This window comes from Dermacentor andersoni, chromosome 2 (genome assembly GCF_023375885.2).
Source record: "Dermacentor andersoni chromosome 2, qqDerAnde1_hic_scaffold, whole genome shotgun sequence".
NCBI classification, from domain to species: Eukaryota; Metazoa; Arthropoda; class Arachnida; order Ixodida; family Ixodidae; genus Dermacentor; species Dermacentor andersoni.
This window is the reverse complement of record NC_092815.1, coordinates 38207226-38231914: the sequence shown is the minus strand read 5'-3', so window position 1 is coordinate 38231914 and position 24689 is coordinate 38207226. Positions and strand designations below refer to the sequence as shown.

Here is a 24689-nt window from a genome sequence, read left to right as displayed (position 1 = left end):
CACGAGCTCCTTTCCCACTTGGGTCTCTTTCATCCTCTTTTTTTTCTTCAAATACTACCTCGTCATTGCCTTGGAAAGATTCGGCTGTTATTTTTCGGATGTAATTTATTGCCGCTTCTCCTTTCATTCTGTTTTCATCTTCGTCTAGGATATGTTGTTGTATTGTTGTTGACTTCCTGCCTAATAATTTTATGTGGTTCCAAAATATTCTAGGTGCGGCCTTCTTTTTCTCACGTATTTCTGACAACCAACGTTCACTTTCACCTTTTAATTTTGCTCGCACCAGTATTTGAACCATAGACTTTTCTTCCGGTATATTTACCATTTACTGATTACTTCATCCTGCGGCAACTGCGCCTTCTTTGCCTGCCTGTGCTCTCGAAATGCTTTCTGTCGTTCTGCGATCGCTTCTCGTATCTCCTTGTTCCACCAGGTTTTCGGTTTCTTTGTTCTTTTCTAACGAACATGTTGTTTCTCTTTCCGTATTTCTGTCGTTATTGCACTTAGAAGCTCACCATATTCCCACTCTTTACTTGGCCATTTGCCGATTTCTTCCTCGATTCTAGTGACTATATTTGCTATTTGTTCAGCCTTCAGATTTGGACTGGCCATTTTGCGCTCCTTGCTCTCTTTCCCAACTACATATCCCATTTTTAATATGATGTGTTTATGGTCACTCCCTATGCTGCTATACCCTTCCTCATCAATGACCATTTCTCTCAACTTATCATGAATTCCTTCTGTCATCAGGCAGTAATCAATGGTCGATTGCCGGTTTCCCACTTCCCACGTGATCTGCCCTTCACACTTAGGCCTAAATTGCTACGCAATGGCGCCATCTATTGGCGGCTGGCTTGGGCGAGCGCTCTGTCTTGCATGGCAGGTATACGCTCGGCGGTAGTTTCTGGCGTGTATTTTCGCGCTCGTACGGTCTATTTAGTATGACGTGCATCTTCTACGTTGTAAACGGTTCTGTGAGACGTAGTGAAGAGGTTTAAGTCGGTATGGCCGGACTTTCTGCTGGCGTTGAGGTGGACGGAGCACGCAGAGCGATGTGTGCGCGCATGTTTGAGCCTAAAATCAGTCTCGGAGATCAGTTGTCTACTTCTGAATGTTCCATTCACTAATGTGACCTTATTGCAGTATTATGCTCTAGTTATAAACTGCGATTTCATCATCATCATCATCAGCCTGGTTATGCCCACTGCAGAACAAAGGCCTCTCCCATACTTCTCCAACTACCCCGGTCATGTACTAATTGTGGCCATGTTGTCCCTGCAAACTTCTTAATCTCATCCGCCCACCTAACTTTCTGCCGCCCTCTGCTACGCTTTCCTTCCCTTGGAATCCATTCCGTAACTCTAAATGACCATCGGTTATCTTCCCTCCTCATTACGTGTCCTGCCCATGCCCATTTCTTTTTCTTGATTTCAACTAAGATATCATTAACTCGCGTTTGTTCCCTCACCCAATCTGCTCTTTTCTTATCCCTTAACGTTACACCTATCATTCTTCTTTCCATAGCTCGTTGCAATTTAGGAGCAATGAAACATGGGCGACGATCGCAACAGCATGGGTACCGTTCTGCTACGATAAGAGGTGTGCTGCTATACTTTGACAAGCGTCCAAACTGTTATCTGCAGATTACATTGCGTGATTACTTGGCTTAGTGGATGAGGTTTCCACTCATGAAGAAAATTATTTTGGTTAGTAATAACAGCACATCTTACAGTGTGAATTAAGCTTGTGCAGCAAAGCGACTGTTTACAAACTGCGCGAGCGTCCTAAGCAGTGGTAGGCGCTGGATTACAGATAAATTTGTTCTATACAGCGCATGGTCCAAGCAGACGGCTTCAACGTTTATAGATCTATAAAGGTTGTGCGGCGTGACTATGCGAAGTCGCATTGCGGCGTTTGCCCATTTTCTCTTTCTTTTTCGGGAAAGAGGATGATAACCGAATTTGTTTTTTCGGTTGTGTTCGTTCCGTTCTCTACGACGCACTCACACCTATTATGGAAATTTTGTCCTGAAAAATAGCCATCGCATTCTTTTTATGCGATCCCTCTCATATATTATGGCTCTACAGGGCAAAAAGTCAATGCCGAAACACATAGCTTATACATGTATCATGCTGGTTCACCAACCGCAGTGATCGCTGTGTTGAGCAGCGCCATCGGCCTCATGCAGGAGGCTAGCGTAGACATATAGTGATTTCAAGCCTACTAGTCTTGAAATGCGTTTGTGCAATTACAGTGTGTCATACATATTTGATAGCGCCTGCCGCTTAGATGTTTTGTGGTTGCCTTAGGTTGGCCGTACGCGAGCGTGCGCTCTTATGTTTTATGTTTTAGTCCCTACGCCAAGTGATCAGATAGTGAGCAGATTTACCATTTCATGCTGGTAATACACAGACGCCGGTTCGCTTCGTAGAATTAAAGCCCATATACGCAAAATAATTCACAACACATACACACCGCGGCCGATAATGTGCGTCACATGTTTGCGCCCCCAAGAGATATTTCCGCGTACTCGGTTACCGACGCACCGAAAGGCTTCCCTGACGACCTTATATGAACGGACATTGCGTAAATATCACAAAGTAATATCTAAAACATCTCGAAATCGTTCCACAGCACGCGACAGCAATACTTTCGAGCAGCGCCCCGCCGGATTGCACAAGCCAGAGAGGAGGAAAGGCTCACCGCGCGCCGTTTCCTCCTCGCCCAATGAAAAGGTCTATAGACTAACAAGCAAATGCTTCTGAAGGCCGGGAGCTTCTTGCTCTCGCCTTCACCATGCTGCACGGTTCTAACTGACGCGAAGAAGTGTGGACAAGGGCCAGCGTCAACCAGTGAGGGCGAGAAAAAATAAGCAGATAAAGAGCAGGTACATTAGCGGGGTTTCTGGCGTTGAACCGTAAAAGAACCGTGACACGATAGGCCAGGCAAGGCTTCGGCGGCGCTGACAACAGTGACCGCTCGTGCGGCCTCGAGGCTCTGACGGCGCCTGTTTTGTAAGTCACGTGGTTGGCAGTGATGGACGACGATCGGTTGCGTAACAGCACGTGGTCTCCGTAGTGTACACACGCTCGCCCTGTGTGGGCGCACAAGCGGTTTCAGTGCTTGGACCTTTCTTTTCTGACTCGCTCCCTTCACCGCTCTGCGGTGATCTGTGCCATGTTCCCAGGACGTCAGACATCCTGTATCGGCAGTAAGCGCGCGCTATGTTGCGTTTATTTCCGTGTTTACCAAAGAGGAAAGGACGCAGGCTCTGCGGATCGCTCGATGGGAAAAGCTCGGTGGTTCGGTGTGCCTGCTGAGCGCAACGCATGACTGCGTGGGAGGACACAAAACGTGGGAGACAAGCGCAATATAAACACCGAAAGGACTAAGCCGTGAAACAACCACGAAAGACCTGCACGGTTGCACATAACTTCTGCAAAAGAGATGAGCATAATGCAAGGGCTGTGGCGTTCCTGTGACTGCGGGCCAAAGTACCTTTACCTTTTCGAAAGCATTCTTCTGATCACCACCACCACCATCATCATTATTATCACTCTGTTTTAAAACACATGTATATTGGATAGAGAGGAAATTAAGGGAAGACGCAGGCTCTCAACTACCACTAAGAGGGTCACAGCGCTTGCCCCTTTTTTGAAATTAGGTGATAGAAACAGAAATCGAAAATGGAAGAAGGGAAAAGTAACGAGTACGACAAAGAATAGAGTACGGAAATAGGTGGAGGAAAGAAAAAAAAATCACCCCCAGTAGCACGAGTTATAAAAGATTAATAACAGCAAAAGAAAAAAAAAACGAGAACATTAGCAGTTTTCGCCACTCAGAAATAAAGAAAATGCGCTCAAAACGGGAAGCCAAGGCAGTTTGCTGTAGAAAAGTAAGCGGGACGCTATGAGCTTCATTGCGTCGAGACGCACAACCGCTCGGAATCGGGCATTCATCGAGAGTCGTACACCACAGGCCAGCGTTGAAAAATGAAAAAATAATTAATAGGGTAGGCAAAGCATGCTCCTTCTTAAAAAAAAAGAACCATTTAAATGGGAAAGGTATATTTTTTATGGAGTCGGCTACTTTAACGCTTGAACGGAGAGAGAGCGAAAAGAAAAAAGCGTGCAAAGACATAACATAAACGAACCTGAACTGTATTCTACACACACTGTGCGAAATATATGCAGACGTTCACGAAAAACTAATTAGGTGTCCTAAAAGGACCGCAGATAGTACTCAGCGAGGCGCATGTTTTCTGCGAGAGACTAAATTAACGGATGCATGGCGTTGAGACACCTACGCTTCTTGGAGAGGCACGTTCATGCAATGGGATTGCCTGTCCAGACTATTAAGCTGAGCCTGCCCGTGAAGTGACACCATCACCAGTGCCACTCAATTTTTCTCAATTGCAATAATCATTTCCTCTTACTCGCCGCACGTAAACGTAGTGTAGCTGCTTAGGCCGTAAGTGTATGGTCCATGGCTGAGTAATTAAGGTGTCCCGTTCCTGCATATGCGTACTCTGCCAGATCTGCTCTTCACATCCTCTTGGCTGTGGTTTCTCAGTTCTCTGGCGAGGATAGACGTGGTTTTTAGTGGGAACTACAGGTCTGAACTAGATGACGAGGCCAATAAATCATATCGCATTAAAATGGACGGTACCGACAGTCACACGATACGCTTCGGCGAAGAGAGAATGTTGGACGTACAAAGCTTGCAAATAGACGCGAATTGTGAAATTCCAGCTCGGATTAAACTGAAATATCATAAAGAAGAGGGGGTAAGAAGCAGGAGCAAAAAAAAAAAAAAAAGGAACGAAATTGAATACCAAGTTTTTTTCCGGAACTGATGCAAACTCATATGATTACTCATTGAATATATGCCCCACAACTCTGTACACAACTCCCGATACCTTTCTCTAAGAGTGACGTTTCTAAGAGACAGTGTCTCGTTTTGCGCGCCGCTTGTTATCGGGCCTGACTCGGACCATCGGTACGGACCTATTCGCACTTGCGATCCAATGAGCGAGTTTCACCTGCAGTGGGCCAACCTAATGGGCCAAGGGCCTCAGCGACAGGCGCGATCGAGCGTGTCTACACCGCATACGGCTAAATGTTGCAAGTACTAAATACTTCGTATTTAATATTAAACGGATAAGGTCGCCACTTTGCCTTTCGTGCAACGTACGCGAATGCATTGCCCGCTTAATCTACGCTTGCAGGCTATTGACTTTAGAAAAGAACGGCCCTAATGTCCGCTCCGAGCATTCGTCAAAGAATGTTATGCTTTGAACTGCAACCGTATACCTGGCCCATAAACCAACGCTGCCAGAGCATCTCGTGCAACAAAGGCACACTTAACATTCCTCAGAGGCACTGGTGAATGAGGTGCTAAATAGTTTGTCATGCTATGTATATCCGTGACGTACGCTGTGTAATGTCGACAACCGTCTCGAATTTAGTAGCGGGAGAATCCCGACTTTTTGAGTAAATGCCACGAGTCCCGACTACCAATACCAATCAATAAACCCTATTTCCATTTGTTATAACGCCTGACAACTCGGTTGTACATTCTTCTCTTTTGTCTTCAGTCGCAGTGTCATAACCATGAAGGCAGTTTTATTTTGTCGTGGTTCTAGTTTTAGTGTAGGCACTAACCGGTCACGGCACGTCTATCTGAGTGGCAGCCGTGTTAGCTAGGGTAACTGCTGCACCTTTCTTGTCGTAAATCGTGACATAGTACAACAACAACAACAACAACAACAACAACAACAACAGTGCTTGCACTTTCTGGCGCTCCTCGCACTGACAGGATCTATCGTCGCCTTTCTCTCACTGCACGCAATCACGCGCTAGTTTTCGTGGTGTTTCAAACGTCCTGCGAAACCTTTCTTTTTTTTTTCTCCCCGCATCCGTGCAGCTGATCGAGGAGCTGAACGTGGGCGTGGCTCTGTTCCGGGACGTGCTGCTGAGTGTGAGCAGTGCCCAGGACGGGCCCGAGCTGCGCCAGCGGATACGCACGCTGCGCCAGCGCTGCGTCCAGGCCTGCGTCGACGCGGCACACCTGCTGCTGCCGCACATTCGCAGGTGAGGCTGCGGCAGAGCTCGTCTCGTCGACGCCTGCGCTCGCTGCGCTGTGACCGGTTTGTGAAGGGATTGCCGACAATAACCCTCGGTTGAATTTCAGGCCTGCGCGTCACGCGAAGATTTGCACTTTGTGTACTTGAACCTTAGAAATGGCGTCAGCCTATTTTTCTCTTATTGGTGCTTCTGCTATGATCATCGTTTTGAGCAAAATTACCATGTTGGAGTGATGACGAGGATTATTTATTGGCGTCCCGTTTAAAGTAGGGGCGCTGACAAATAGTCTCCTAGCCTGCTTGAGTTAATCAGGTATGCTATACGTGCTTTTGATTCTAACATTTTTGAATACATCTCCTTTATCTTTTTTCTCTTCCTCAAAACTTCTAGTGTTATCAATACTTGTTGCTGGGATAGTTGGTTCATCTTATTCCGCGAAGTTAAGACGCAACCAGGGGCGAAAGAAGCTTAGGGCAGAAAAAAGCATCTTCCTCTCCTCTCTTTCCTGTCCTAAAGCTTTTTTCCGCCTCTGGTTGTGTCTTAACTTCGCGGAACTTCTTCTCTGTCTACCTTGTACCACTACCTAAGCTTGTAGCAGATCCGGTCGTATCAATCTCTTCTTTGCTTTTTTTTTCTCACCAATACTCCACACGTCTCTTGCTTATCTCGACTGCTGAACGGTTCATGCCTCCGCCCAGTTTAAATCCAAGCGCTTCTGGAAGGTGTACGCTACCTATGGCTCTCACTGGTTGAATACCTTCGCATTCCATTAGGATGTGCTCAGTGGTCCCCGGATTTTTGCTGCAGCATACACATGCCTGCTCTAGTTGTGAATATTTGCTCCGGCATGTTTTTGACCTCAGGCAACCGGCTCGAACCTCAAATAGCGAGGCACTGCCTTTTGTGTTATCGTACAGATGTTTCCTCCTAATTTCTTCCTTCTCCTTGGAAATATCCATGGTCTTTTATTCTTTTCATTCTTTGCTTCCAATTTATTGTCTATGTTTTTCTCACGTTCTCTCTGATGACTCCTGGTTGTCTATTTACACTTTCAATTACCCTGTGCTTGGTTGTCAACTTCCATGACCTCTTCCTCCATATTGTGTCCAAGCTTTTCAGGGACAGATATTTCTGCACTTTCGCCGCCCATTTATTTTGATCCATGTTCTTGAGTCTATCTTCAAGACTAATTTTGCTCTGCGCTTTTCTGACTCCAAATGGGGCCCAAACCATGCCAACCTGCAGTGCCTCATTTGTGATCTTACCGTGGGCTCCCTAAGCAACCAGTGTATACCAATCTCTGGTTAACTTCCAACCCCGACAAAATATCCAATTTTAAGCAAAGAATGGCATTTGCGAACGTTAGCGCTGGCACCATTACGGCTTTCCAGATTCCACGCACCACCTCATACTACTGTGACCCCACAATGCTCTGTGTTTCATTATTGCAGCATTCTGCTTCCTTTTTATTCTTAGATTAACTTGGCGGATGCTTGAGCAGGTCTTTCCTTCGTTTGTGTATACGCTGAGATCTCTCGTCTCTTAATTAATAGAGCATAATGACCCCTTTCTCTGTGCCAAACCTTAGGCCTAGATTTTTCGCTGCTTTGCCAACATATTAGCAAGTCTCTGTGACTTTCTTGCATTGTCCGCTAGTAGCACTATGTCGTCCGCATACAAAAGTCCACGGACCTTCTGTTGCACCCTTTGCCTACAACGAATGTAAGATAAAGTAAACCCTAATTCACTGTTTTCCAGTAGTTTTTTCATGCCTCTAAGATGAAGTGTGAACAACAGTGGAGACAGAGGACATCATTGCTTCAGTCCTTGCTGAATTGGCACCACGTCACTGCATTTTTGGTCTGTCCATACAATTTGTACTCGGTTGTCTCTATATATCTTTCTCAGCAGCTCCACGAAATTGTCATCTATGCCTTAGTTCTTGAGAATATCCCATAACGATCCCCTGTCTACGTTGTCGTAGGCTCCCTTAATATCTAGAGATACTATCCGTAAATGTATATTCTGAGCTACCGAAATCTATATGCACCGAGTTAGTACAAACATATTATCTTCTAAGTGTGTGCCTGATCTAGACCCATTCTGTAGTTTCCCTAGTACATCAATTTTATCCACCCACCTAGGCAGTTCTAATTTTATGGCTTGCATTGCCATACTGTATATCAGCGTCGTTACTGTAATTGGCCTGTACGAGCTTGCTTTATCTTTATTGCCTTTGCCTTTGTAGACGAGGTTCATCTTGCTTTCACGCAATCTAACCGGAATTTTCTTCGTTTGAATATATTACTCTGTAACATTAGTCGGCAGTGCCTTGCTCCTTGGACCGAGGTTTTTGATTAGCTGTATTGGGATTTCATCGGGCCGTGCGGCTGTGTTATTAGGGAGATTTTCTTCAGCTTTATGGAAGTAAAAATTTATTCGAATTATTTTGATCTCGGAGGCTTCTCTGTTGTCGCTAGGTCTGTATGAGTCTGAACTGCAATTTCTTTGATGCCGAAGTTATTCCTAATAACGTCTGTAATGTACCGCAAAGCAAAGTTACTGTCTTCATCGATTACATATCCGTTTGCGAATTTTTAAGTGGAGCTCCGAGCGCTCTTACATAGTTCCAGAATCCTCTTGGTGTGCCTTTGTCATGTTATGCACAAAAAGTTAACTTGCGTATATAATTTTCTCTTGCACGAGCCCATTCACCATCCTTTCATTTTCTCGGTATTTGTCCCATCTAAGGAATACCTCTTCTTCGTATAACCTCTGCTTTCTGGCTTCTCCATGATTCCTAGAAGCCTGCTCACTCTATTGCAAAGCTTTCTTTCTTTCCATGTTCCACCACTTTTGTGGTTTGCTCTTTCCAATCCAACAATTTTTTTTTTTGCCATGTCGATCTTATCTCCTGATGAGTACAAGAGTACCCCGCGCCATCTATTGCCTCCAACATCTGCTTAAATACAGATAATAACGATAAAAAAGAACCCGCACACTTTAATCTATGGCATCTTGCTGAAAGAGCAATTGCCCACACATTTCAATAAGGGACGAATAAGTCAAAAACATGGCTTAGAATGCGAGCGCCGGCCTTGGTAGATTAGGTCACAGTGAGATAGCTGGCTGAACCGCCTTCATTATCGGCCCATATTGCCCACGCCTTTCCCCACATAGCAGATAACGCTACGTATACGATGTTCGATTGTTCTACCGCCTACGGGGTCGGCCCAAGTCGTAGCGGAACAGGTTCTAACTTTTCTTCACCGGACTACAAAATAATAAGTCGTCATGCTGTCGCTGTCATATAAAACCGACGTCGCCGTCGGCTTCCGGCTGTCGTCACAAACACAATTGCACTGCCTTACAAAATCTCGTTGGTCCATCTGAAAACGATTGTAGAACCACACAATACGCTAGATAGGCAGCCAGATACTAAACGCTTCGCATAGAATCAATTACCAGAGTGCGTGGGATCTGTGCATAACTTTTTTCTTTCTGGCCCCCAATCCCCCTCTCCCCCTTTCCACTCGTGCAAGGCCACCCAGAACTAGCTGTGGTTAACCTCCCTGCCTTTCTTTGTATTCTTTTCTCTCTCTCTTATCGTTATTGTCTGATGAAAAAAAGAAAACACCGCAAGAATAATTTTCTCCAGTAGGTGGCACGGCTGACTTGTTAAAGCATGTCGTCAGCTTAAGTAAACTTGTCGTGCGATACCCTGCTGATATAGTGGGACCAACGGCTCGGTAATCTGACGACGTGAAGTATACAGCTTCCAGCTTTTGTGCTCGTGTTTGGATTGTTGCTTGCTTTCATGTTGCGTTTCTCCTTGCCTGTACGTTATACGGGAAGAGTTCTCTGTTTTTTTAAGATCGTTCGAATGCCCAATAATCTTTATGAAAACGCTTCTTATATTTGGCTTTTGGGACTCTTAGAAGCCGTATGGCTGCACGGGCAATAGAGGGACCAGACTAGCAGTCCGGACTGGAAATGTGTCCACACGAGAGCTCCCTTTCGGCGACACAAGTTCTTACCGTCCCTTTATAATAAACCAAGGAACCGAACAGTCCGACTACTGAATGCTCACGCACTTGTGCACCAGAGCGGTAGCGTATGAAGATACTGAAGTACTGAGATGCACATACTTAGGGCAATGCCTGCCACTTGAGTTCAGCGGTCGTGAATCCGGCACACGAAATTATTGAGGGCCACGTGATGATGCAGCGTAAGAAGAAATAAATACTGGCTACTACGATAAAAGAAAAGCCTGACCAACGATGGTTCGGGAGGACAAAATAATGAGACAAGATAGAAATAGCCCTAAATGAGCCGGGGGCTACAGCAAAGTGCTCAGTCGTAGAAGAGTTAAGCGCTGTCGCAGATTGCAAAGTTTCGAGGAGACTCGCGGGACAATGATTCCGACCATCGGTACGACGAGAATAGCATCGCATACGGCATTAGAGAGAGAGAGGGAGAGAGAGAGGGAGAGAGAGGGAGAGAGAGATAAAGCAAGAAAGAAAGAAAGAAAGAAAGAAAGAAAGAAAGAAAGAAAGAAAGAAGAGATGGGGCAAGTTGAGTCGACGTAGAAAACAAAGCGCATTCCTTCAGCTGGCATTTTTTCGAAGTCTCTAACGTACATAATGGCACAGCCTCAGCAAAAGAACATGAGAGAATGACGTATATGTTGTCCGTCGGGGAGACAGCCAAGAATCGCGCGTGTGAATTGTGTTAGCGGGCGCTGCTCGAGGGGGCGGCAGCATAGAAAGATATGAGGGAAAAGAGGCCGCCTCTGTCTCCTGGCTGGCTGCATTAGGGGGCTTCCGACGATGTTCCGACAGACGAGCGGCAGCCTAATGGACGCGCACTGCGCGGAGATGCGTCGCCCTTGGCGGGAAGTGAAAGAAGCTCCGCGCGGCGCGGGCGAGAGGAGCCCAGCCGCGCCCGACTCTCCGTTCGTTCGGCATCTCCGTCGCCGACGGGTTTAGAGCCGCCCGACTAAATCCGCGCAGGCTCGCCGAGCCGGCAGCCGGCGCGTGTTGGACCCGTCGCTGTAGACCGAACGCGCCTTTGGGCCGCGTTCTTCAGCGTGGCACAAATCTCAGAGCTGTAGTATGGGTGATGCGTGAACGCGTGTTTTCTAACTGTAGTGTACAGTGTACGCAGTTTTCCTTACGGTGCAGCCTAGGCAGGTGAAATGTTTTTTTTTAATTTTCGATGCAGAAGACGGGCCAGTCGACCCGAGTGAAACAAAACAGGCCGTGAATCTTAGAACTGCCTCCCAAGAGTTGGCGGGCGCTCTGTTTTGAACAGCTATGAGGTTTATAGAATGCTAAAATTAGTGACCGTACCTTTACAGACTGCACCAGACTGACAGTCTTCTCCTTCTTTGAGATTTACTTGCTTACCTTTCAACATCGCGGTGTAAAACGGAAGAACTAGGGGGGACAGCTGAACTGGTGCATGTTTTTCACCCCCTCGGAAACAAAGCATCGCGCGGGAAACTTACCCCCAGTTCGCTATACGCTGACGTGATTACTATGGCAGATGCGCGCCCTCCCCCTCTCCCTAAAAAGTGCATAGACGGAACTGCAGTGTGAACAAGGGTGTTGCTATCTGATGACAGCTTTGACGTTAATCTGATGTGAGTGCAAACATGCATAATTTGCCATATGCGCACCATTCAAAAACACGGCGCTCTTTTCATCTGCGCTGTGCAGTGGCCACCTCAGAGCCACCTCGCGTCGTAGCCTAACGCAGCACTGCACCGGTTTCGCGAGAGAGAGCTTGCGTATCGTATCTATTTTATGCACACCAGCAGACTTCGGCAAAGGGAATCGTAACAACGTGAGCGGGGATGAGCAGCAACGATGCGCATATATCCCCGCTTAGAGTACATAGTACGAACGCCAGCGCGTCTAATGATGCGCGCGACGCCGCGTCTTTGCTGGCTCTCGAGTGCGTCTATATGTTCGTCTTAATCGATCACGCAGGAAGCGCGGTCAATTTGACGGAGCGTTGGCTTCGCAGCGGCTTGTGTGACGAATTCGCTTTGCCGGTAATGTAGTACTCTCAGAGACCGGAATGAAATGCGAGCCCTCGATTTTGTATGCCGGTACTCGCTTCAGTAGTCATCCGACGGAAACGAGGTTTTCGTCAATGCGACTTACGTGGGATGGCGGGCGCCTTGTAGTAAATAAACATGGCCAGTGAGCGAGCTGTGCGGTGTAAAAAAACATTAAGATCTGCGCAGCTTTCAGCAGACACGCATCAGAAACAGTGGCCTGACTGAAATGGCACGTACCCTAGAAGCGGCAGTGGACATTTACCTTTGAATTACAGAGTAATTCCCTGCTTACTCATATACCTACATAGAAAATTAACTAATGTAACGGCGAAAGATAGACAAGAGCAAGTATTTAGAAAGCCAAAAGGCCGATTAATAACCGAACAGCAATATCGGTTTTATCGATGTAATTCAAACGTCGGAGTATGTTTAGCAAATGAATTCTCAAGCTCGCTCCCCTATGCAGGCCTATCCCATTCTATCGAAAACACTTTTTCTGTTTTTGACATAGAGTTGTGCGAATTAGTGTCAGTTGTAGCAGGTATGCCATGTAATAAGACCCTTAGTCTGGATGATCTACCCATACGTGTGGTTAAAGAAAACATTGACGTACTATGACCTATACTGTGCCGCATTTTCAACCTCGCATTGTACATACCCATCGTCACTAAAATTGACCAAGGTTATGCCAGCATTCCAGAAAGGTAATCAATCTTATCCCACCTGTTATCGACCGATATCTGTCCTGAGTTTACTAAATACTATTTATAAATAGATTCTTGCGAAGCGAATACAGACATTTTTAGAAATGCACAACATAATTAGCCTGAAGCAATTCGGATTCTGGCCAGGTTTTTTCCACACTTGCTGCAGTATTGTCTATCATTCAAGTACTTAACGCAGCTTTCAATAAGGATAAGCTTGTCACACTGGTATTTCTTGGCCTACGACAAGCGTTCGACACCGTCGATCACTACGTCCTACTAAATAAACTAAAATACTACGGTTCTAGCGGACAGACTGCCGAGTTGCTCGGAAGTTGCTTAAAAAACTAAACTCAGGTAGTCGTAATGAATAACTTCATATCATCCCCTCGGCGAATTAGTACAGGTGTCCCCCAAGAATCAGTCCTGGGACCTTGTTTTTTTTTCCTCTACAATGATGACTTACGCAATGCGCTAAGCTCTGCACAAATACTGGCGTATTCCGATGATATAGTTATAATAGCAACATGAGATGATGTACAGGTTGTTAAAAGGAAAAATAATGCCGAACTGACTAACATTTCTAGTTGGTTTGCCGAAAACAACTTAACAGTTAACGCAGAAAAAAATCAGCAGTGACACTTAAGGCTGTTTGCGTATGGGAATGCGAAAACATTGTAGTCCCTTTGGTGAAACATTTTCGATTGATGTTTTCTGCTTCCAGTAAAGTTCTTTCTGCTGATTCGGTGTGTGTGTGTGTGTTTGCGTGCACGTTGGCCACAGACCGGCTCATTTTATACACTTATGACGTGGCGTCGAGAGTCCATCGGAGTATACGCACCGAGCGCCGCGCGGGAAGCAGCGCGCGCATTTTACGCACACGGCACGTGAAGTCACCTCCTCTCCAATGGCTGCGCCGTCACGTGCCCAGTGACGCACGCACTAGGACACACATTTAGTCGGTAAGATGGCTTCGACGTGACGTGTGCAAATACGCGCGCACTAGGCACACCCATAGTTTGCCAGAGCCGTGGTGACGCCTGGGCGTCGGAGACGCGTGCTCGTCTCGCACCCCGAAGGCGTGGGTTCGATTCCCACGCAGAGCGTAATGTACCAAATTATCTTTTCTAAAGTTTACAGGGACCTCCTTGACAAATTTGACGTCAATCCGAACATGTTTTGACGTGCTTTCGCTCTTTGCGCCGTCGGCCATTTTCGGCACCATCGAACGGGCACGCCGCCGCCGCCGGATTTTCGCGTAATGGGGCGTATAATGTTTTCACATTTAAAAAAAGAAAGCGAAACTGGTAATTCCACGCCAAGTGTCGCAGGCGTGGCACCCGACCATCGCAGCTTTGACTGATAAAATTTGTGGCTGTTCGCTGCGCCACATAGGAGCACTGTGGCCAAAAATATCTAAAAAAAAAAAATTTCCATGCCATGGTGCCCTCTCAAATTTCGCTCGTTTTTATTAAACTGTGCATAACGCATACATTTATGTAAAATTTATCATTGTATCTTAGCTCTGCCTGCGCCATCGCAGAAGTTCTCTTTAGACCGTCTTATTACAATAATACCAAAATCTTTGTGTTCCACTGTTTGTTACATATTCGAAAAAAATATTCAGTATACACAATTTGTTATTAGGCTAACTCTCACTCTCCCTGACCAATGAGTATATTTTGGTATAAAAATGGCTGTATACGAAATATTTATTTCATTTATTTATCTTTACATACTGCAGGTGATAACATCATATGTGAGTTGCAGACAAAAAGTTGGTCAGAGGCAATGAACGAACATTTCCGGGCAATGCATTCCAACGTTCGATAGTTGAGGGTGAAAAACCATGTTTATGCATGTCAGTTCTGGATTGGAGTGACAAAAGATTTAGGCTGTGAGAGCTACGGTGGCGGGCAGATTCAGCGAATCTAAAGCATTTATCTAGGCGAGTACAGCCTGGGGGGTTAATTAAGGTGTGCAAGAACTTTATGCTCCCATTGTGGCGGCGTGTTGCCAGAGTGGTTAAGTTGATAGAGAGGTTAGCAGAAGGTGAAAAATCCTTCTCGTAGTGACGGTAGATAAAACGAAGAGCTTTCTTTTGTACAGACTCAATCTTGTTAATATCGTTTTTATGAAAAGGGTTCCAAACTATAGATGCCTATTCAAGGATTGGGCGGATTATGTTTTTTTATGTTAGCCGTTTATTTTCTTGAGGAGCCACGCGAAGGGTGCGTTGGACATAGCCGAGTTTTTTAAGTGGTTTAGTACATATTACTTCAATGTGCTTGCTCCAAGATAAGTTGTGAGAGAATAACAGTCCGAGGTACTTATATTCGGGTACTTTTAACAGGAAAGAGCTATTGAAAGCGTACGAGAAAACGGAAGGAGTTAAACGCCTGGTGAATGTCATTGAAACGGTTTTGGTGAAGTTTATGCTCATCTGCAAGGTGTTACATCATGAGCACAAGTGTGTAAACGCGTCGTTAAGAAAAGTATGATGTTCAGGGCGAGTTAATATTGGGTAGAGAATGCAATCATCAGCATAGAGACGTATGTTAGTAATTATATTTTGTGGCGAGTCATTAATGTAAAGTAGAAAGAGAAGTGGGTCGAGGACGGTACCCTGCAGCACGCCAGAGGAAACATTAATAATAGCGGAGTCAGAATCATTATAGCGCACACATATTGGAAACGGCCAGACAGGAAACTGGAAATCCACTTTACGAGTTTAGGATTGTTTAGGATGAGGTTGAGTTTAAACAGTAGTTTAAATGGTGAAACACAGTGTCGAACGCGTTGGACAGATATTGAAAATCACGTCAACCTGTGCATCAATGTCTAGTGGTTTAGCAATGTCATGCGTGAATTCAACCAGCTGAGTTAAATACGACTCAAAGCTTTCCGAAAAAAAATTGCGAAACTAGAGAAAATGTACAATTTATTGCATTTTGGACAGTATTTTTTGTACTGATGCAGTCAAAGTAAAGATATTTTGCATGCGGAATTTGATAGATCTTGGATTGTAGCGCGAAGTGAACACGGACACAGAAAGGAGCAGACAGGACGAGCGCTGTGTTCCGTGCTGTCCGTGTTCACTTCGCGCTACAATCCAAGATCATGTTACCGTACCAACTCGCCGAACTTTCTATCCTTTTGAATTTGATAGAACACTGCATTGGTAGGTATTGAGGAAAGTATCACCGAATCATTTTTACATTTAGGGAAAAACTTTTTTGGGGGAAGCAAGAAAATGGGAAGCAAAACCAAAGTAGCAGCCAAGCCAAGGAATGCTAGCGCATTAATAGACAATTCCCAGAATTTTTATAGCAGTATATTGTTTTTATTTTTTCTATATCTCTTAGCATTATTTCTAGTAAAATTCTTCATTCATGGCTCCTTCCAAATGGAAGGTAAATGAAGCAGCAAGAAGCACCTGTTTCCAACTTGTCCACCTGGGGCACTATAACGTAAAGCTATTCCAAACTTTTCTATTCCAATTCTGCAATCAGCCCTCCGCGATTGGTCAAAAATTTTTTGGGCCACCCCCACTTCACCTGCCAGTCACACGACGACACGCAAAGCGCGTAGCTCCCCATCTTATATAACGTGCACACTCTGATTATGCATGATTGGACTGAACAAAAGAAAAATAGTTATTTCTGATTCGATGCCTTTTCGCCAATGGCCTTCGGCTATTGGTCAAAAGCTTTTGGGCTGCAGCCACTTCACCTGCCGCTCACGCGACGTCACAAAACCGCGAAAACTCACCGCGTCAATGTGACGTGTACGCGTTCAAGATGCATTATTATGCCGAACATGACTGAAATTTTCTCTGAATAGCCGCAAGCTGTCCCGTTCCGAAATATATATATCGAAACATTTATTTAAAAGAAAAAATAATGCAGAAAGCGAGTGGGTGGAGCTCCTAGTCCAGGGCCCCACTGGCTTGAGCGGTCCGCCGTGCTTGGTCGAGGAGCGCTAGTTGCATCTCCCGATCCTCGCTGGCGAGCCAAGTCTCCCACTGCTCCCTTCCGGAAAGTTTGCCAGCTATTTTTGGTGTATTAATTTTGGGTGGCCTGTTCTGGCAGTCCCACGTAATGTGGGCGAGAGGAATAGAAGATGGTTACCGCCGATCGCTCAGGCACTGGCTAGTCGCACCTGCCGGAGGGCATGGATTTATTTGCATACAGTAAATCTTTTTTTGCGTGTCTGTGTAACGTTTTCGAGCACATTTGGCACGTTTGCAACCTCGCTCAGCCAACTTTTCTTTGCTGAGGATTCTTTTTAGATGCATTCTTAAGCTTCCGTTGCATGCCGCCGCGATTTTCGACCAGCCACCGCATGGTAAGTAAGGAAAAAACGGACCAATCGCAGACGCCGGCACCACCCTCTTCATCCGGTTATCGATTTTCAGTGCAGTGGCTCGGCCGCATCGAATCCCTCTCCACTTGAGCGTTCTCCTCGCCTCTTATCATCCAATTAGATAAGACAGCAGCTCAGTGTAGGCAATGTTATTCGTTTTTAAAGCAAACAAAAGTGAATGAGGAGAGCGTTTGATTGGTCTCTTCAGACAACCCTGCGGATCACCGCCCGATGCTTGCGTCGGTGGTTACGAAAATTCGACATCAGGAGATTGCAATAAAAAACATATTGGAATAGTTTTACGTTATATCTAATCTAATCTAATCTAATCTTACACGCAGGAGCCGACGTCATGGTGTTACGTTCCGCACCAGAACACCTGAGACGCCACGCCACTGGCACGGTTGCGCTGCATGTCGAGAAACACGACGATACCTTGGTCAGCATTGGTCCGAATCGTTGTGACGCCTGTGAAGCAGGTCTGAGTGGTGCTCTTTAATCGAACGACCACTTATACCTGCACACCGCACTTACGGCGACGAGAATAACGGTCAAGGTTATCAATGGACTAGTATACACTTACAAATGAAGGACAAATGCTATCTTAAAGTTTTATGAAAGGATCGCGTTTCTTTTTTATATCGGACAACCGTATGGTAAACAGCAAACCATACATTAGTTACACGTCAAATCAGCATGATCGATTCGCGAATTAAACACTTTCGCTCGCCAATACAATACGCTAGGTAAGAGATTTCCACTAATTACGTTTAGAAATAGTTGCCTTAGGACATGTGCTGGAGTGAGTGAGTGAGTGAGTGAGTGAGTGAGTGAAAACTTTTATTGCGTCTTTTAAGAGTTTCGCGGTTACGAGGTCTCCGTCGTCTTGGCACTGGCGACTTGAGACTTCTCTTCAGCAAGGGTGGAAAACTAATTTGGCCAGAGCTCAAAAGTAGAAGTCCTGAGGCTAACGCCAACTGCGATTTAGTGTCCCCGAAATCGTACAGCGTATTGTGCGTTGGCGTTCCACGTATTATTTTTATGAAAAGCCTTCCTCAGGGCCTCCGAAAAACAAAATAACGAAAAACAATCAGCGCAGAACGCCGCTGTGTTTCGTATCATACCCGGGAAAAGTTATTTCGAAATGGGCAGTAGTTTAAACATTCATATTAGGCGGAGTTGCTTTGAGCACTAGTCTGTCTATAGCCAGCGAGTGACACTGGAGCCCTGCAACAATCGATGAAAGAGTTCAGCGGAAACTTCGATAATGCGCTTAATGCGCATTGTCATTTGGCGTGTTGGCAATGCTTGCTCTTTCGAGTAATCCTGATGAAGTGTCGGAATTTCTCAATCTAGTTCAGGCAACGAAAAAAAGGAAGACAGTTCACAGATCCGACGAAATGCGGCAGTCTATGCTAATGAGAAACGTCTGCCTGCACAAGAGATCCGAATAAATGTTTATTAACAGCTTATTACGTAGATACCAAGTAATCTGGGATCTGCGTAAGATATATGAGAACGGCAAGGGTTGATATGGTCGATACACGTTTCTCTAAATGACAGCACAGTTTTGAAACGGAAGTTACGAACATATTGACATGCTTAGGACGCCTATGTTGAGATCATATTGGTCGATGGTGCCATGCTGGGTGTCGCATTAAGAAGGGTTAGAGTAACGGCCCAAGAAGATTGAAATCGGTGATGTGGCCTTAGATATTCAAATATATGAAGCTCCCTTTTGGCCACATGATGAATGACACTCTACGTATGTGCTGTTGGTATTATGTCCAAACTTACGACGCCTTGTCCCATTGTCTCCTTCATGAAGGCGGGACAACATTTGTTTTAATCGGTTCGAAATATTGATGCTAAAGACACCGGTAACAATCACTGGCATGTTTTTACCTCTGGTATTGTCATAGTATTGTAGGACCGCATTGCGAACAATTTGTATCAACACGACGATGTTTACGCAATTCAATCTGTTCCGCTGCCAGAGCTTGCTTAGGTGCAGGAAATTTACGTGCCACTATGGTGGCGTCATCCTCTCTAGGGCGCCGTCAGATTGCCACAGTTTTAACATCTGTAGTAGAACACGCGCCTACGGAAAAGGAAAACTAAGTGCTACTCACGAGAGCGCATGGCACGTGCTATATTTGTCTTTGACTTGTAATGAACCGGGAATGAAGACGGGGCGCTTCGAGCTGCGCTTCTGCGTCTGTAAATAAAATAAATAGGTAAAAAATCAAACTTATCTACATCTCCGTTGCTGGAAACTTTCAAATGACAAATACGATGCGCCGAAATGGGTCTCTCAATCCCGTGCTTTCCTGCGCTGTGCAACGCGCGGCTTAGAGCTTTCCCGAAGTCGCGGACGAAATAAGTCGGACCACCGCTTTTCGAAACACTGCGGACGATACTTTCCATCCCGCCGACGACCAAAGCGGGTGCAAGCTAAAACAGAAGAGCGCCGGAGAGGCGCACTCGTTTCCAATATATATTCATGAGCTTATCGCCCGCAGTTACCGGTTCGCCGCTAGGAAATGGCCCACTGCATACGTTGTACGTTTCAATTTTGTGTCGGCCGCTGATGCGATCCCCATTCCAGCGCTTTGTTTTCATCTCCCTCTCTCTCACTACAGAGCCGGCTGGCGTCGTCAATGAGCAGTAATAATAGATTAGGCTCGATGCTCCATATCTTGAGACACGAAGCGAGTGGAGTAGACGTACGGTTCGTTAGGCGCTAATCAACTCCGCTTCAATCTTCTAACCTTCGGTAACTCCTCCCCCCCCCCTCCCCCCTCTCCTGAGACGCAGGCTTTGTTCTTTATCCTGCTTTGCGCGCTGTGGTGAAACTGTATAGCCACGGTACGGCGCCGGTAATCCAACTCGTAGCATAAGATTGACCTAGGGCTTGCTGGGGCATCGCGTCGTTGGTATGACGCACCACTGAATCCCGAGCTCTGACTTCGTGCTATGAGGCTGGCTGGATCTTCTTGCCTTCCTTTACAAACGAGTACGTATGCTGCCAGTTACCCTCTCGGGTTAACGAAGTAGAAGGGAGCGTGTTGTAACACTTCAGTTCGGCTGGCTCAACCTAATCGGACCTAATCTAGCGCTCTCAGGCGGTGACCCCAGAAAGGGGCAGACTTCACCAGAGAGATACTACCCGACAGCAGAGCAGTAATTATTGAGCCTGTTATTGTACTAACGTGCCTAAGAACGTCATCATCCGCCGGTGGGGTCGTTCCTCTTTGGGTTTGTCGATACGTTCTTGCAGGCATCGATTAGCTCTGCGCACATGAGGCTGCTGTATGTTTCTTTTTTCTTGCGCGCTGCCTGTTGCAATGTACCTAAAGACGTGGAAGAATTCGACTGTAAATTCGAGTTACCCAGCGCTTTTAATTTCCTCGCCCCCCCTCCCTTTTATTTTGTTTGTTACGGTTTTGCAGTTTTGCAAGGACGCAAAAGTACAACTTCAAAAGCAATGGTGTGTTAGAAGCTGCTTTCAGTGGGAATAACTGCTGGCTCCACATTTAAAACCATTTCAACGCATTTTAACATTCCCATATAAAGCGTACGAACATATATTTTCACCCAGCGAGAGTGGACTTACACCGTTGGAGCATACGAAAACACATGGGAGCCTACAAGACGGTGTTGAATACGAACACAATCGTATGCTCTCGCAAATGAAACCATGGGAACAAACTTCTTTCTGCGCTAGCAATGGCGATACGTGGCTGTTCTGGCTTGAGGAATCGCCGGGACTTGTTTCGTTCTCAGAGCGTCGCGTATGCCGAGTAAGGTTGATTGACTGAAGGAACATCTCTTCTTCCCGCGTCGCAGCGCCGTGTCGGACGGCATCCCGGTGGACTCGCAGCAGCTGGTGAACCTGGTGTGCTGCACACAGATGCTCCTGCGAGAGCTGACCAAGTGCCGGGCGCTTCTCGTCGCCCACAAGATGGACATGCGAGACTTCTCCGGTGAGCAATTGACATTGTATGCCAGTGAGACACGGGTATATGCGCTTACTTACCTACGTTATTCAAGGGAGCCTGAGGGCAGTTTTTACGATCTTGTGCTAACCTATAGTGAGTCGTTAGGGTAGCTCCTTCGGATCGTTAGCCGACGCATTCAAGCGCTCCGCGTAAAGCGTGTAATTTAGTATAAGGGTTTCAAAATGTGCATCACTACCCATCGCAGTGGAGCCGCTCCCCTGACATTCTCAGCTGTCCCACACGCTGCTACGCAGCGGGCACGCGTCAGGTCAGTCGGGCGAGCTATCCAATTGGCTACCCACGTTGCGTCATCGGTAATTTTTTCAACTTTATGGTGAACAATTGTTGCTTTCAGTAATTGGAATATTGGTTAATTCTATCGCTAAACAAAGTAAGAGAAAGAGAATACACAACGACAATTTATAACTATACTAGAGCACTGCCTGCACACAGCAAGTGCCGTCTGCCTGTGCTACAAAGTGTTCCCTGTTGACGCGAACTGCGCGGCCAGTGTTACTCTCGAGGTTTCTTGTCGCGAGGACCACGAATTGTCCTTGTTGCGTTGCGGACTGCGAATCCAGCGATTGGCGACATGTGAAGCTGCGACATCATGTCCCTCTGGAAGGCAACAGCCGAGCGGAGTGGCTGCGGTGCATCGGGCTGTCAGTATACGATCGGCGCCAGCATCTACATGTTTGCGTCCGCCACTTCACATCGGAGGATTACTACCACAATACCGTGACCGTGCAGTGATTGGGTGCTGCGACAGAACGTTGGCAACGCAGGCTGCATGGTTAGCTCTCACTGGGGCTCTCGCTGGGAATCGGGCGATTAACGGAGAGGTCGGAGAGGCTTCGTGCGCTGGGCTCCAAGACACAGAAAGTAGACGACGCGACGTCAAGTCATGGCGCGGACCTAGCGATGGCGGAGCTTAGTCCCGGTCGCTCGACGAATGAGTTGAGGAAGAAAAGCATGGCTAGGCAGGAGGGTAACTTGTAATCATCTGTAGCTCTCTTAACATAAATCACTTCACTTAAATTATGGTGCGTACGTTTTACTGTAGCTGTACCCTAAATGCTTACAAAATGTGTCCAAACCGTTTCAGGGACCCTTTAAGCTCGACCAGAGTGCTAAGATCTTTTCTCAGATGCATGGCTTCGAGGATGTTTAGCGAAACTGTGAAGGAAATGCGCACCGCGAGATTTCAAAGTGGTGTTGAAATGTCATTTTCTCCTTCTGTTTTCGGCGACCGTTGTAGATAAGGTAATTCACTTATGGTTGCGATGCACGAACGAGAAAAATGACGGTTAAACACTCTTTACGGAACCAAACAACTTAGGCAGTGAGTAGTCTCGTCTTCTCGCATTTATCCCGACGCGTTTGAGCTTGTTTTCAATTCCTTAAACTGTAACAAGACTGGCTGGCGTATTATGAATTAGAGCAAAAATTTGCAAAAGACGCACTGGCAGGAGATAGAGAACCCATGTTGAGCTAACAACTGAAGTTTACTGATCATATAAACTCGCAAGCTTATTACCACGCAAGTGCATGTACCAGCACAGAAGCAATCTCGCAAGTACCATGTGAAACACAGTCCATTTTTCAACACACACAATCCAAGTTAAGAATTTGAATAAGCACACTCTTTTTCTTTTAAGGGGAATGACGGATGATGCCCTGGTGCCCGTCCAGCTACACTTTATCTTAAAGGATTCTATAACTCCTTTGCTCTTCACTGAACTCCCCTGCCACACAACTTAAAAGCGAGCCGGAGTCACAACGACTGCAGTGATTACCTAAATCACTGTATTTTTTGAGGGGGGGGGGGGGGGGGCTTTCTCTTTTACAGTAAAATGAGATCGAATGGGAACTAACGAGAGGAGGCAAGTAGTAAAAAAAAATTATGGGCTTTTACGTGCGAAAACCACGATCCAGTTATGAGGCACGCCATAGTGAGGGGGCATAGGAAATGTGAAGCACCTGGTGTTCTTTAACGTTCACCTAAATCTAAGCACACGGGTGTTCTCGCATTTCGCCCCCATCGAAATGCGGCCGCCGTGGCCGGAATTCGATCCCGCGACCTCGTGCTTAGCAGCCCAACACCAGAGCGACAAAGCAACCGCGGCGGGTGAGGCAAGTAGTAGTTTCTACTACTTGTACAAAAGAGGCATTGCATAATGAAGACTGATTGACAGGGCACAAATACTGTGTTTACGGCGCCGTAAATGTTGAGGAGTTTAGTTCACGGTCATCCAGATGGCCTTAGTTTGGCTCTTTTAATTTAAAAAAAAATTATTTGTAGACTGCGTCTCGTAGGTAGTGTGCACAATTTTTTTTTAACCGCGGGGCAATTTATATTGGTTGAACAAGACAATACATTAACCAGATATCGATAGAATACCAGAACATGGGCGCCTCGTGGGCAAAGTGAGAATAGCTCAGCATTACAGCCATTGTGGCAGCATTCTAATGTTCACTGCTGGAGGGTTATCGGCCGAGGCTCGTTCTAAGAGGTTAGCGATGTTGTACGAGTCTTCGAGACGGAGATAAAGTGCTCAAAGAGATGGCCTTCAGTCGTCTTGAAGATGCTCATCAGGGGCTTGAAGATGCTCATCAAGTCAAGTGGTGGCAGAAAGAGATTCCGGCAATGAGAAACTACATACTGTTGGCTTCTTAACCGTAGATGAGACCTGCGGGAGGCTATCCCACAAAGGCCCTTGCTAGCATTCCGGGGTTCTAATGACTGAGCTCCCAACGCTCAAGGGATGCTGAATACTCTTCCAAGAAAACTCATTCATAGAGCATAATTAGGCGGAGCCTTGCCGAGACGCGCGATGGTTCACGCGACCTATTGAGTTTGTCATCAGTATGGATTATACTTCGAATGAACAACTCTCAGCTTTAAAACAACACCCCTGGCATAAGAAACCACTGATTCTATTTCCGTATACGTGTCAGAGTTTCTACTATCGATAGTGAAAACTTACTCTAGTTGGCTAGTGATACAAATAAGTTGCACTGCATGGTAAAAAAAAAAAATTAAGGCAGTACAAAAGGAATCCTTCCATTGTCCTTCTTTCGATGTATACGTTTTCCTCATTACTACGCTCTCGTTTACCGACCAACTTATTTAGGATACTCTTACAGACGGAAACTACATGGCGTACCGTACTGCCAAGAAATCTTTATCAAGTGAAATTCGAAAAACCTACTTTCTTCAGGAGGCCGAGATGCCCTCGTATTTAACGCATCACGCTCCGCGGAGAAGCTCATTTGCTGGATTTTGTATATCGATCCGACAAAAACTCACGCTCCTCCGTCTTTCTCTTTCCATGCCATACGACATTAGACAAAGTAACTGGTCGTATCAGCCCAAGCGAGAGAGAGAGAGAGAGAGAGAGAGGGAGAGGAAGGGCGGGAGGGAGGGAGGGAGAGAGAGATTGAGAACACAAAGGCTGAGAACGCA

General features: G+C 46.1%; 1 protein-coding gene across 1 annotated transcript in view; it reads left to right on the top strand.

Moving 5' to 3' along the window:
* LOC126542457 (uncharacterized) overlaps positions 1-24689 on the top strand; it is a 174101-nt gene that overhangs the window by 85689 nt on the left and 63723 nt on the right. The window contains exons 3-4 of the mRNA XM_072286120.1: positions 5926-6092; positions 21072-21208. Of these exons, the coding sequence (XP_072142221.1) occupies positions 5926-6092; positions 21072-21208 (304 nt within the window). The remainder of the gene's footprint in view (positions 1-5925; positions 6093-21071; positions 21209-24689) is intronic.